General features: G+C 40.2%; 1 protein-coding gene across 3 annotated transcripts in view; it reads left to right on the forward strand.

Moving 5' to 3' along the window:
* The window catches only part of sema5a (sema domain, seven thrombospondin repeats (type 1 and type 1-like), transmembrane domain (TM) and short cytoplasmic domain, (semaphorin) 5A), an 857,644-nt gene that overhangs the window by 250,647 nt on the left and 591,511 nt on the right, over positions 1-15,486 (forward strand). For all 3 annotated transcript variants that reach the window (XR_007935331.1, XR_007935332.1, XM_028803411.2), the window contains exon 2: positions 1,032-1,250. Coding sequence is in view for 1 of the 3 variants with exons in the window: in XM_028803411.2 (XP_028659244.2) it covers positions 1,100-1,250 (151 nt within the window). In the remaining 2 variants the exon portion in view is untranslated. The remainder of the gene's footprint in view (positions 1-1,031; positions 1,251-15,486) is intronic.

The raw sequence follows: 15,486 nt of genomic DNA on the forward strand, positions 1-15,486 counted from the left end.
TGGTGGGCAAGTGGGTGAGCAGCCCTATTGGACAGACAGGCTTTCAAGACAGCAGGTTTGTTATTTTACTTCTATTAATTTGCTCTTTGTGCAGCACTCCCTAAAGTATTTGTATCTTTTCCTCCTTTATTTATTCTTTCTTTGGGGGGCTTCCAAAGGGCAATATCCTATGTTGTATATTTATGGCAATGTTTGTGTACATATTTATTTCAAGTGTACATGCATGTAAAATATTTCTTCAGCTTAGCTGTCTAAATCATCCATTTTTCTTCTAAACAATTGTGCTGATCAGAATAAAGTTTGAGGATTAAATCCAATTTGGTGGATAACCTACATAGGCATGGTGTGAACCTCTTACTTTTGGATCAGAAATAGAATGTCCTCTCATATTTAGGTAGAGAGAAAATAAAAAGTAAATGCAGTGGCCGTTCTCCATCTGTGCGGTGTTCTGACATGAGTTCAAATCTTGTGGTTCCTGTAGGTGGGACTCAAGTATGGAGCACAGTAAAAGCAAAAATAAAGACTTGTAGGGTGGAGTGGTGGATCCGTGGCTAAAGACTCTGAGCTGGTAACTCAAAGGTTGCCAGTTCGAATCCTGACAATGACAGAAGGAATGCTACTCTGTTGGGCCCTTGAGCAAGGTCCGTAACCTGCAATTGCTCCAGGTATGCTGTACAAATAGCTGACTCTGTCCTTTGACCATGAAACTCTGAGTAAGTTGGGGTATGTGCAAAAATAATTTCTGTATACAAGAAATTGTAAATGGCAAATGAAGTATATTATTATTATAATTATAAGAGGTGCCATAATATCAGCCCTTGTTTTTTCTGCTTTACAGTTAGGCCAACAAACACAAGGTTGCTAGTTTATGTCTAAGACAAAATGAACAAAGTCCAAACATTTTACACAACAAAAACAATTTATAAAAGATTTAGTATTTCTTTAACTACAGTATGCTTAATATTAAATGAGAAAATAATGACTACTTCAATGTAAAGTATACTTAATGTTTTCTTCTCTTCAATCTCCAGGCCTCCTCTGCAGATGACCGCAGGCCTCCCAAGAGGCGAGAGGAGAAGTGAGCAGTGCTCAGACACCCATGGCTACGAAGGGAAGCTCTCTCCCTGGGTTGCTGCTGGCCTTGCAGGGATTGCTGATTCTGCAAGATGTGGGGACGGCCAGCAGAATCTCTGGGTGGTCAGAGAGGTCGCTGTGCCACAAAGCAGGGCATCCAGTCATCACTCACTCAGGTACAAAGCCGGTGTTACTCAGTTCATTCACAAAAAACAGCACATACTGCTGAAATTTAATATGACACACAATTTGTTTTGTATTTATTTACTAGAAGGAAAGGTCTGGTATTTTTTTAAAGTCTGTTTAACTGCGTCAAACAGCTGAAGGTCTGATGTGTTTTGGGTTTCATACTCAGTGGGTATTAATAAACAGAAATTAAAAATGATGGACTATGAGCACCATTTTGTTTTTGCTTGTGTACTGTCCTTTTGTGGATTTTGTCAGAGATCCCAGTTGCTAGAGGCATGGCTACCTAGGATCACATCTTCGAGGGGTCAACTGGTGAGAAGTTAAAAGGTTGTGTTGATGGCCTTCATAGTTTGCACATAAGAAACTCATCTTCTTTTGCAACTTTCAAGACCTAAATTTTTGATGTCTGGGTTGTTCTCAACTCTTTTATTCTTGTGTCTAACCTCAGATTTTTGTTCTTGGTTCAATTTCGTTGATAGACCTAGTGACTCATGGTTTTGACTTGTCTTTGCATGTCTCCTGGTCCTTTTCCTCAAAAAAATACTTTCTTTAACTCAGTAAAAATATATGCCATTTTACACAAATCTTCTGCGATTTTCAAGGAGTTTTTCTGTTGTCAACACACCCAGTTTAAATCTTTGCATTGTTTGCTTCTCACCCTCATAAATGTTTCTTTATGAGCCTTTCCAATGATCCCCTCTGCTTTCTTTTTTGTTCTAAATATCTAGGAACCTTTTCTACATATTGTATCATATGGGCTGGGAATCTTGGTGATTTTGCTTTCTAGACAGGGTTTAGTTTCAAAGAAAACACAGTTTGTTACAAACAGTATTCTGAATGTTGTGGGGTCAGCTGCCTTAATGCCCAACTCTCGTGTCTCCTTGTAATAAAAGTCTTTTAAAGTGTTGATCTTGATAGTGCAGTTAGGTTTTAACACCAGCTATGGGGATTCTCTCTCCCTCCTCAGTCTCAAATATGGTACTTTGCAAGTGATCCTTCTCTTGGATAATTCTGCTTATTCTCTTTCCTCTTTGGACCAGAGAGTATTCATTTTGGGCACAACTTCTGTATAGTTATTCCTAGATCCTTGTTATAAATCCCCTGATTCTCTGTCACACAAATTTGAAAATCTTCCTTTTTCAATGCTAAGATGAATTAGAATAACTGATAAGAACAGTCCATTCCAATCGCGTCCATCCTACTCAACTAGGCTGTCTAAAATAATGTCAAGTCGAGATCCTAGGTCACTAAAGTCAATAAGTAATGAAAAGAATGGTCTGACATCCCAACAGGGGTTGAAAAGGATTCTCTACCTAGCTGGTTCAACATAATGAAGGTACCACAGGAGTGGAGGCACTGCACGGTCGAGTAGAGGATGATGGCTTTTTATGGACAATTTATCCCCCAACACGAGAAGTGGCAGAGTTCCTCTGGCTGGCTCCCAACTCGGACATCTGCAAGGTTGCCTGAGAGTTGGAGTCCAGAGATGCAACCCTGTTGGGGTCCTTGGGTAACAGCAGAGGGCACCATGGAAAAGGAGCCTGCAGGTACTGCATGGCTTCTGCAAGACCAAGAAATGCTTCTGCGGGTTAACATCTTGGTCCCAGAAGCCCTCATGAAGGGTTCATAATAAAAGGGAGCCCTCTCAAAGCATTGGAGAGTCAAAGTTGGGAGGGAGTGGAAGATACTTGTAAAGGAGGATGAGAAGGAGGCGGAAGCTGTGGATTTACTGTTTGGTTGATTAAATGGCCTACAAATGTATGGTTAATAATAAATCATTATTTAGTTAAACTGGAACCGGTCTGTGGGTGAGTTGTGTTTGGAGTTTGGGGTGCTAATTTGCCTCCTGGTGGTCACAAGTCTTTACTTTCCACCACACTATTTGGTATGGTTCTTTGCATGAACAAAACAATTCTAACATTTTTGTGAAATCTGCCTTTAACAAGGTTCTAACCATGTCTCGGTGTTCTTGTTACAGAATTTATTTTAAAGTAGCAACTGGGATCCACTGTACTAATTCCCTTTATAAGTTTAAACACTTCAATCATGTCACCTCTTAATCCCTGTTTGCTTAAACTGTAAATGCTCATCTCATTCAGTCTCTCGAGCTCATACCTCTCAGTCCTGGAATCAGCCTTGTCGCTCTCCTCAAGACTTTCTTTTGCACTGCTAAGTCTTTTTTGTAATATAGAGAGCAAAACAGTACACATACGAAGCCTCTTATGCATGACCCCCTTGACCTGTATTCCACATATCATGATTTATAACTTAATATCCTATTAGCCTTCCTGATCACTTCTGTACAATGTGTAGATGTACTGTAGACAGTGAAGAGTCCACTATGACTCCTAAGTCATTATCATAAGTTGTACATTCAAGCTTCACACCTCCTATTGTGTATTCAAACCTAACATTTTTACTTCCTATGTGTAACACTTTACATTTACTGACATTAAATTTCATCTGCCACAAATCTACCCAAGCCTGTATGCTGTCCAAATCCTTCTGTAATGATATAACAGATTCCAAATTATCTGCTAATCCACCTGTCTTGGTATCATCTGCAAACGTAACCATCTTGTTACTAATATCCATCCATCCTTCCATTTTCCAACCCGCTGAATCCGAACACAGGGTCACGGGGGTCTGCTGGAGCCAATCCCAGCCAACCCACCGCAGGACACACACAAACACACCCACACACCAAGCACACACTAGGGCCAATTTAGAATTGCCAATCCACCTAACCTGCATGTCTTTGGACTGTGGGAGGAAACCGGAGCATCCACAGATACAGGGAGAACATGCAAACTCCACGCAGGGAGGACCTGGGAACAAACCCAGGTCTCCTAACTGCGAGACAGCAGCGCTACCACTGCACCACCATGCCGCCCTTGTTACTAATATATATAAATCATTTTTATATATTAAAAATAGCAGAGGCCCCAACACTGACTCCTGTGGAACACCACTCAACATCGGTCAATTCTGATGAGGTTCCTCGCAGCATTACCCTCTGCTTCCTGTGTCTGAGGCAATTTTGCACCCATCTACACACAGCACCCTGAACTCTCACTTCTTTCAGTTTGATGCCCAACCTGTCATGTGGCACCTTATCAAATGCTTTCTGAAAGTCCAGATAGATAATATCATCTGCTCCACTTTGATCGTATCCTTTTGTTGCCTCCTCATAGAATTCCAGCATGTTATTAAAACACTACGTCCCTCTTCTGAACCCATGCTGACTGTTCAGGAAAACTCCTGTTTTTGCCAGGTGTTGCTCAATCTTGTCCTTAATAATGCCTTCCATTAATTTTCCTGTGATGCACGTTAAGCTTACTGGCCTATAGTTGCTTGGATCTGCCCTGTCACCGTTTTTATATAATGGGATGATATTTGCCATTTTACAGTCCTTCAGAATCTCTCCAGTGTGCAGTGACTTCCTAAAAATATGTGTCAAGGGTTTATATTTGTACACACTAGCCTCCTTAAGAACTCGAGGGTAAATATTATCTGGTCCTGGTGATCTGTTTGATTTCAGCCTATTTAATCTGAGCAGTACTTCTCCCTCTACAATTTCCAGATTCCTCAGTACCTCCTTAGTAGTCCCTGTTACCTCTGGGAGGTTATCCACTTGCTCATTTGTGAAGACCTCAGAAAAATATAAGTTTAAGGCATCCACTATTTCACTGTCTGTATCTTTTAATTCCCCTTTACTATTTCTGATGCACTTTCATCTTCCACAAATCTGCCCAAGCCGTTGTGCGGTCCAAGCCCCTCTGATTCTACATTATCTGCCCTTTCTCCTAGTTTGGGACTTGAATTACCTGTTGCAGGAGTTAAAGGTGTGTGCCAGCTTCTAAATTCATTCTGAGTCCTGTGTGTGATTTATTGAGAGTCACAATGATGTGAGTGGTGGCTTTTTTGGTGAAGCTGTGCCTTCCCTCTTCTATCTCCTGGCTAAACTGGAGTGCTGGGAAGATAATGGGTGGGTGCTTAGGAGAGAGTGTTTTTAATTCATAATTTCTTTTTTATAATTAAATGTTTGGTTTGCACTAATTTGTTTTGCCATATGTATTCCATAAAAACATAAAAATACAAAAAATAAAAACAAACAAAAAGTACTGCACATGTGGTAGTAAGGAGATGTAGCAAAGAAGAAGATGGCACTTTAAAAAATACATCAATATCTGGCATTATGGCATGCGCTGCTTAATGGACTGAAATGCTTTTGAAATTCCTGTCTGCACTGTACTTGCTGCTACGAGGATTGGTTCTGGTAGCTGCTAACACAAAATGGGACAGTAAGCTTTAGACAAAGTTAGCAATTGTACTACAGTTGAATGACTGGCAGAGGTTAAGTGCAGTTTTGTTTAAGAAAACTGAGTGTAAAGCAAAAGAGATGATGATAGTGCGCTGAAGCATTGCATAACTGTCTTAAAGTGTCAACGGTAACAACAGCTCTATTGCGTTGCCCTTGAACAATATAATTTAAAATAATATAACACATTTACAACACGCCATTTCTTAATGGTGGCACAGAGATGAGGCAAATACTGTGACCATCTCTCAGAACAGGCTTTCTATATATTATCTTATTTAAGGACGTGATTTTCTTCATCATATTTCTTTTATATCAGACAATGTTCATACTTGATACTTTAAATTCTTCAAGCTTAACCAATCTTTTCACATTATTGATATAGTTCAGCAAATCAGTCACATGGCATCACTCGAATATGAATAAGGAGTTGTGCATTCACTTCAAACATTGTTAAAAGAAATAACAACAAGGAATCGCAGAATTTTACCCTTAAATATTAAGAAAGAGACTGGATGAATAAGGCCAATTTTCTTTGTTCTGCCACTTTTCTGATTTGCTGGAAAGACAAAGAATTGAACTGGTATGTCAGCCTTGGCAGTTGGGTCAACTCTGTTGGTTCAACATGCAATACGGTAAGGTTAATGAATTTGTAAGATTGAGTGGCAGATCACCTAACATAATTGCATTTCTGGTTGGATTCAGTGACAGAAAACCGATGGCTTCCTTGACATCAGCTGTTTGTGTCCATGATGTATACCTCTACCCTAGATGTTCCTCCATTAGCTGGGTATCAGCACTCACTTTTCACAGTGTCAGTTGTACAGATATTGTAGGTGAGTAATTACTCAGTAATGTACAGCAGCAGGCAAATGTCAGTAATGAAATTATCTGGACATGTTTAGTAGTCAATGATCTCACGCAGACATTTATGTTTAAATGTGCTTTGCAAAGCGCACCTCATATTGTTAGAATGCATCTCAGCTTGACACAAGAAAAAGAAATGTGATATTTTAGCCTTGAAGCATTTTTCTGCAAATTACTTGGGTTTTTTAGGTTACAAAAAAATAAAACATTGCTTAAGTGTTCTAACACGCAAGTATTATCTAAAATTGTATATCTAATCCAATTTTCATCCACCAGTTAACACTGAATCCCATTTCAATTAAAGTTGAAATGTTAAATTCCATGGAGTTCACACAATCAGGCAATGGACAATGATACACAGAAAACGATTTTGAGGCTAAAGGGACAACATGGCTATTAGCTAACCATTGTGAAGTTTGTTGTGTATTGTGATTGCCCCTAATATTCAATTTGCACATAGTTTCTCAATTGCAAAACACGAAATTCCCTAAAATAAGGCTTTTGGAGGACTTGTTTGGTAAGCAAGGAACCTAAGATTTACTCTACAGCCGAAACCACTATCTTCATGCTTAGCCATGCTCCAAAGCTGCCTTGATCTTCCATGGCTCCTTTGATACGGCTCTATGTGCTGTTATCTGCATTGTTCTCTGAGTCAACATCCATGCCTTGTACCATTCATATGGGGTCAGATGTAAGACCATTTGCTCTTACTTTCCCCAAATTTGTAAGGTGATCCAAGATGAATCCTTCTAAAGGCTTGCTGGTGGCTTCATACCTGAGCCAATGGATTGTAGTAGTGGAGAGTAATGAAAAGTCAAGCAAAATGACACCTTTTATTGGCTAACTAAAAATATTCAAGCTTTCGAGGCAACTCAGGCCCCTTCTTCAGGCAAGATGTGCTTGTAGGTATGTGCTCCTTTGCCATGCCCGACTCTCCTTGCTTTGTACCAGAATAACTTCACCCATGATTTTACTTGTGGAGAAAAGGGTTGGAGATAAGATATACATATATTTGGCAATGGTGCAAATTTTGATTGTGACAAACACCATTTCTTTTCAACACAGAGAAAAGGGGTTTAGACGAGATGAAAATATACAGTTAGGTCCATAAATATTTGGACAGAGACAACTTTTTTCTAATTTTGGTTCTGTACATTACCACAATGAATTTTAAATGAAACAACTCAGATGCAGTTGAAGTGCAGACTTTCAGCTTTAATTCAGTGGGGTGAACAAAACGATTGCATAAAAATGTGAGGCAACTAAAACATTTTTTGAACACAATCCCTTCATTTCAGGGGCTCAAAAGTAATTGGACAATTGACTCAAAGGCTATTTCATGGGCAGGTGTGGACAAGTCCGCCGTTATGTCATTATCAATTAAGCAGATAAAAGGCCTGGAGTTGATTTGAGGTGTGATGCTTGCATGTGGAAGATTTTGCTGTGAACAGACAACATGCGGTCAAAGGAGCTCTCCATGCAGGTGAAAGAAGCCATCCTTAAGCTGCAAAAACAGAAAAAACCCATCCGAGAAATTGCTACAATATTATGAGTGGCAAAATCTACAGTTTGGTACATCCTGAGAAAGAAAGCAAGCACTGGTGAACTCAGCAACGCAAAAAGACCTGGACGTCCACAGAAGACAACAGTGGTGGATGATCACAGAATCATTTCCATGGTGAAGAGAAACCCCTTCACAACAGCCAACCAAGGGAACAACACTCTCCAGGGGGTAGGCGTATCGATATCCAAGTCTACCATAAAGAGAAGACTGCATGAAAGTAAATACAGAGGGTGCACTGCAAGGTGCAAGCCACTCATAAGCCTCAAGAATAGAAAGGCTAGATTGGACTTTGCTAAAGAACATCTAAAAAAGCCAGCACAGTTCTGGAAAAGCATTCTTTGGACAGATGAAACCAAGATTAACCTCTACCAGAATGATGGCAAGAAAAAAGTATGGAGAAGGCGTGGAACAGCTTATTTTCCAAAGCATACCACATCATCTGTAAAACACGGTGGAGGCAGCGTGATGGCTTGGGCGTGCATGGCTGCCAGTGGCACTGGGACACTAGTGTTTAGTGATGATGTGACACAGGACAGAAGCAGCCGAATGAATTCTGAGGTGTTCAGAGACATACTGTCTGCTCAAATCCAGCTAAATGCAGTCAAATTGATTGGGCGGCGTTTCATGATACAGATGGACAATGACCCAAAACATACAGCCAAAACAACCCAGGAGTTTATTAAAGCAAAGAAGTGGAAAATTCTTGAATGGCCAAGACAGTCACCTGATCTTAACCCAATTGAGCAGGCATTTCACTTGTTGAAGACTAAACTTCAGACAGAAAGGCCCACAAACAAACAGCAACTAAAAGCCGCTGCAGTAAAGGCCTGGCAGAGCATTAAAAAGGAGGAAACCCAGCATCTGGTGATGTCCATGAGTTCAAGACTTCAGGCTGTCATTACCAGCAAAGGGTTTTCAACCAAGTATTAGAAATGAACATTTTATTTCCAGTTATTTAATTTGTCCAATTACTTTTGAGCCCCTGAAATGAAGGGATTGTGTTAAACAAATGCTTTAGTTGCCTCACATTTTTCTGCAATCGTTTTGTTCACCCCACTGAATTAAAGCTGAAAGTCTGCACTTCAACTGCATCTGAGTTGTTTCATTTAAAATTCATTGTGGTAATGTACAGAACCAAAATTAGAAAAAAGTTGTCTCTGTCCAAATATTTATGGACCTAACTGTATGTGCTAATGGTGCGAATTTCTGTTGTTAGAGACACCATTTGGTTATTCTTTTTTTTTTTTTTCAAAATTAAATTCTAGAATTAAAAAATTCTGTAGTTTCACAACAATTTCAGTTTTGGATGAATAATTTTGCTCATCAACACATGTGAAGACTAGAACTCCTGCTTGATTCTATTCAAATTGTAACAAAATAAAATGTTTTATTTCTCACAGTCCCATGAAAGGTCAGTCAATGGGAGGTCTCAGACTGTTAACAGAGATCTGTGAGGTTTGCTTTCTTTTTGCTAAACTCTAAAAGAAAGAGAAATTAAAGTTCTTTTACAACCTTGTGCACAGTCACAAAACCAAACGCTCTCCTCTGTCCTTTGTGTAATGTCTAAAATACAGGGTTAGGGTCCCTATTCCCAAATGCAACACAATAGGTTTTAGTGCCTTTTCTCTTGACGCCTGGAATGGGAAGCGACTTGTTGGTATTTGGTTCTTCTTGTTATTAGTTGTTTTATTGTCCTGTGATTGTCAGATGTTGCACCTTTCTTGAATTCTAAATATCACCTAATTGGGTGCATCTTGTGCTCCTCAACTTCTCTTTTCTTAATATTTGCATCTTGTCTGGACTGTGTCCGAGTCCACAGCTGGGAAAAGATTACAACTTGCTCTTAGAGGTACCTGGTGCTCCTTATCTATTTCCCAGGATAACCCTTGTGCGCCCAGCTTCAGTGTCACAAGCAGCGAACTCTGACGGTAAGTCTATTGTGTGATAAAAATAGTCAGTAAAAATCTTATGAGCAATGACCAGGAGAAAAGAATGCGATCAAAAGAACAGGCAAGGATGGATACCGGATGTCAGGATGAGAGTCTACAAATTGCTAACCAAAAAATCAAAGTCAATAGTGCTTAGCTAGATTCTGTTGTCAGGAGTCACAAAAATAAGAACTCCAAAAATCACTAATTAAGTTAATATCGGATTTGTGATACCATCCTGACATCTCATCTTTCAAAGTGTATGAATGCAACTGAAAACAATGAGATTAAATAGAAAGATAAGAAGTTGCTTTTAAAAGCAGCTGGCTCCTCGTCTATTTCCCAGGATTATTCCTGGGGGCTCTGGTTTCCTCTCCCAATTCAAAGATGGGTGAGTTAGGTGGATTTGTGATACTAAATTGGCCTATAGAGTGTGTGGGGGTGTGTGTGTGTTTGCGATGGACTGGCATCTTGTCCAGGATTTGTTCTTGCCATGCACCCTATGCTAAGCTGGAATAGCCTTCAGTACCCCTCAAAGCCCTGTTCAGGTTAGAAAATAACTTACTGACTCTTGTGCTCCCAGGGTGAGTGCCACAAGGAGCGAACTCTGACGGTAAGTCTATTGTGTGATAAAAGTAGTCAGTAAAATTTTATGAGTAACTAGGGGGGCTCAGCCCCATGCTCGCTTCACTCGCCAACCCCTGGTCTTGGGTAACCCGAAACAGATTTGAAAGAGATTATTGTCTGTCCTGGTAATTGTCACATATGTATCATGTTCACCATTACAACATCTGTATGTCTATGTAATATATATAAATGACAATAGCAGTTTAATTGTTAATGTTATGTAAGTATAGAATGTCTTTGAGTTTGCGCAGATCTATGTATGAGATATATTGGAGTGTAAAGGTGTAGATGACGTACAAAGGATATCTTCATACACCACATTTGTAGTAAAGATGGCGTGTTGTCCTTGAATGAGTTTTCCTTGGTATGGAGTTATGATAATCTTGACGTTAACGTCACATGCATGCCGAACTCTTGAGAAGGCTACATAAAGTTGTCCATGTCTAAATACAGGCTCAGAGAGGTAAAGGCCGACTCTGTCCATGGTCTGTCCTTGGGATTTGCTGATTAGGTATACGTTGTTTACTGTTAGTAATATGGATAATCGCATGTACTGTTAAAATTACCTATTTCCGTTAGTTGAACTCTTTCGTTTCTGAGCCGTGGCTCCGTCGCTTGCGGTGGATAGGCGCATGCGCCTTCCGTACTATCTCGTGTTTGACTATGCTGTGTTTTGTGGACGTCTGGGGACTCCGTACCTTCTCTGGTTTGACTGTGGGGTGGGACGTGGAAGCCTCTTCTGTTTGTGTTTTCTGTGAGTACTTATAGTGTTGTATTACTGTAATGTGATTCACATATGCTGTGGATTCCGGATCTTCGGGGCTTCTGTACTACAGTATCTCGGGTTTTTGCCTGCGGTGCTTTAGAAGCGCGTTGTAGGCACCTGCACCTTCCGTACTATGTCGGGTTTGACTATGCTGTGTAGTGTGGATGTGTAGGGTTTTGTACTCTCTTGAGAAGGCCACATACAGTCGGTTAAGACTGTGTTGTGGTAATCCAGCCGGGTTAATGGTGTTTCTCGTTTTGGAGCCGTGACTCCATTAGTTATACGTTGTTTACTGTTAGTAATATGGATAATCGCACGTACTGTTAAAATTACTTATTTCCATTAGTTGAGCTTTTTCGTTTCTGAGCCGTGGCTCCTTTGCTTGCGGTGTATAGGCGCATGCGCCCTCCGTACTATCTCGGGTTTGACTATGCTGTGTTTTGTGGACGTTTGGGGACCCCGCACTTTCTTTGGTTTGACTGTGGGGCGGGATGCCGAAGCCTCTTCTGTTTGTGTTTTCTGTGAGTACGGTACTTATAGTATTGTATTACTGTAATGTGATTCACATATGCTGTGGAGTCCGGATCTTTGGGGCTTTTGTACTATCTCTGGTTTTTGCCTGCGGTGCTTTCGAAGCGCGTTGTAGGCGCCTGCACCTTCCGTACTATGTCGGGTTTGACTATGCTGTGTAGTGTGGACATGTAGGGTTCTGTAATCTCTTGAGAGGGCTACATACAGTTGTCCATGTGTAAAGTGCTTAATATTGTATTACTGTAATGTGATTCACATATGTTGTGGAGTCCGGATCTGTGGGGTTTCTGTACTATCTCGTGTTTATGCTTGGGGTGTGTTAGAAGCGCGTGGACCATGTTGTGTAGTGTGGACGTTTAGTTCAGAAGCGCGTTGTAGGCGCCTGCGACTGTACTTTCCCGCGCCTTCCGTACTATCTTTGTGGACCTGTCGGGCCTCCGTAGCCTCTTCCGTTTGACTCTGGGGTGCAGCGCAGAATCCTCTTTTTTGTGTGGCTGTGTCGTTAGTCGTTAGCTATGGGCGCGTTGTTGCTTGATTTCTTATTCACGTTAGTTGAGCTCTTTCGTTTTTGGGCCGTGACTCCTTCGTTCGCGGTGGATCAGACTTCGCTTGCGGTTTATGAGACGCGCGCTGTAGGCGCCTGCGCACTATGTCTCCTGGTCCCATCGCCGTGTACCTGCGTCCGTGCCTTCCGATTTACCATTCTCGGTTAGTAATATGGATGACCAGGAGAAAAGGACGCGGTTAAAAGAACAGGCAAGGACAGATACCAGATATCAGGAAGTGAGTCTACAAATTGTTAACCAAAAAGTCAAAGTCACATGTGCAGAGCTAGATTCAATTGTCAGGAGTCACAAAAATATGAACTGCAAAAAGTACTAATTAAGTTAATCTTGGATTTGTGACGCCATCCTAAAATCACATCTTTCAAAGTGTTCGAATGCAATAGAATCCAGTGTGATTAAACAGGAGGACAGATGTTCATTCGTTTATATTTGCATTTCCATTTCATTAATTCTCATCAGTGTTTATAGAAAGGCCATCTAATGCAAGTAATAAACAATAAATATAAATACATATTTTACCATGTGACTTGTGCTGTGCTAGTACTTTGGGTGCAGGGAGATGGTCTCTACATTTATGCCAATGCTGTCGGCATATGCCCTGCACTTACTCTGAATTAGAATAAGCAAACTCAGTAATGAATGAATGGATGGATCTTAATCTGACTTATTATAATTTTATATTATTTCTATTCCAAGCTACTTGTAAAGTCTGTCCTTCCTAATTATAGAGATACTTGAATTTAACCGATGCACAATCAGATCTTCAGAGTCTCTCTGTAAATCAGAAATAAGCCTTGAACCTGCGGCCCTTTGGTTAATTTTGCCACTTGGCCTCCTCTACGTGCCATTATTATTATCAAATTTCCCATCCAAGGTTGTTTCCTGCACTGACTTTGATTAATCAAGTTTGAAAATTGGGTGAGTGAATGAAGAGCTATTATTATTAGTTGTCCTGTGGCCTTAAGGAGAACCTTCAGAACCCAATAATGCCACTGTGATATCCATCAATGGACAAATGCAGTTAATGATAAATACTGAAAGAGTGCATTATATAGACGAGGGATTATTAAATGGTGGGTGGTCCAGGCTCTGCTTTAAAATGTCTCCGGTTAATAAAATTGGGAAAACAAAGTGATCATAAAATACCGCACTCCAGTTGATATAGCAGATAGACAAAGCAATTTTAGGAGAGTCAGTCTGGTGCACACCAATCACATCTGTCAAGCATGAGGAACCATCACGATTGACAATTTCACACTGCTTCCATTTTACTAGATGAAAACAAATGTAGATACTGTAAGTGGTAAATATACAACGTGGCACTGCTTTATTTTCGGCTTTCTACATTAAAGTCACCGCTTAATGGCTATTTGACAGGAAACTGTGAAGCACTAATACCTGACAGCCTGCTGCATATGAAGATAAAAAAGAGAAGACAACCAGGGTATTTTAAAAAACTATCAGTTTTATTTATGATTCAGCTAAACTACTCCATACATTTACTATTCCACTTCCGGAAAGCTTTTTACAAAAGGTCTCATTTTATTATTTCTAGTTTTTGATCATTTTATTATTTAACAATTAATGTTAAGATTAGATATGATCTGACACATTTCTGGGTATATTGTAGCTAATTGCACAAAACTTCCAAAGAAACAGGGAAACAAAAAAGTTCATTTTTTTCATGGTTGGTAGGGTGAGCACTTGTAATCGAACTCTTTTTAAAAATTCCCTCGTCACTGCTGCTGTCCTCAAACACCCAAGTGTTGGTTCATCTCAGCCACCTGCCTGAGAAGCTGCAAACTTAACAGATGTGCGTGGAGGATCTGAACAAACTCTACAAAATCTGACAGTGTTAGGCACATTAAGGAACGTAAAGTGGGATGTATTAAATATCCCTATACTCAGATGGTAGCATTCAGATTACTAGAGTTTAAGGAGGTCTGGTACAACTCTTCTGAGGTTGGCAAGGGCGAAGATCCAGATTGAGGATAAAAGTAGGAGGTGGAAAGGTTTCAGCTCTGGCCTGCTTCCATATAATAAAGAATGTTTGATTGCTTTTAAATAAGTTGGATGAGCTGTCACATCTCATGACAAGTCACAGTACGTTCAGGTACTGTGGCATTGTGGGTGCTGCGGAGAACCAGCACAAACTTTTTCTTTCAGATGCTATTTTAATGCAGAATGGGCTTCATCCTTTATGATCAAAAGGAGAGGAAAAGGCAAGAAGGGGACTGGAAATTTGCGTGATTGAGCAATGGTGAAAAAGCAAGAACATTATAATTAGAACTAAAGTGCGCAATCCAGACATTGAAATATTGACTGAATTTGTCCACTTTACAGCCAAAGGAGATAAGTTATATCATTCTTGTTAGTGTTAATTAATTCAGCCACCAATATGATTTGTTCTGTTACCAACACAGTAATGGTGAATCAATCTCACCCTAGAATGCTGGTGATTTTGGAAGGAACAAAGTTTTACCCGCATGTTCCATTTGTGGACAAAACAAGTTAGACCTCCTCTATCCAAATGTTAATGTCCTTAAATGTAAACCTGTGGCACAACTGGGCAGATCTGACCACATCTTATCAGTTGGCAGCTGTTCTCTTATTATGCAAGGCTCAAGTTCATGTGTATGTTTGGGGGATTGTGGTTTGTTATGATATTTATAGTTTGTTAAGCTTCTGTAAAGTGTGTCAAGAAATGTGACTGGGACTCCTTTATACCAACGGCAATACACCTGCATAATGCCTCACTGGGACTGTAACTGCTCTTCTTAATCTTTAGCTAAGTTAGAAGTGTTCTTTCTCTTTAGTAATTTTTGTTTGTATTTGTTTTTTTATCGACTGTATCTATTGTTAAAAGTACACTGAAGAGCCTCTGTGTCTGGTCACTATTCAGAGAGTGGATGTGGAGGTGGTGCATTGCTTCAGATACTTGTGGGTTCTGCATCATTGATGGGCTGCACTGGTCTAGTAACATAAGAAGGGGCAGATCGGGCTCTTTCATCTTACAAGAAGGGGCTCCTTTAATGTTGGTAATAACATTCTTT

The sequence above is a fragment of the Erpetoichthys calabaricus genome, chromosome 6 (assembly GCF_900747795.2).
Source record: "Erpetoichthys calabaricus chromosome 6, fErpCal1.3, whole genome shotgun sequence".
In the NCBI taxonomy this organism is placed as follows: domain Eukaryota; kingdom Metazoa; phylum Chordata; class Cladistia; order Polypteriformes; family Polypteridae; genus Erpetoichthys; species Erpetoichthys calabaricus.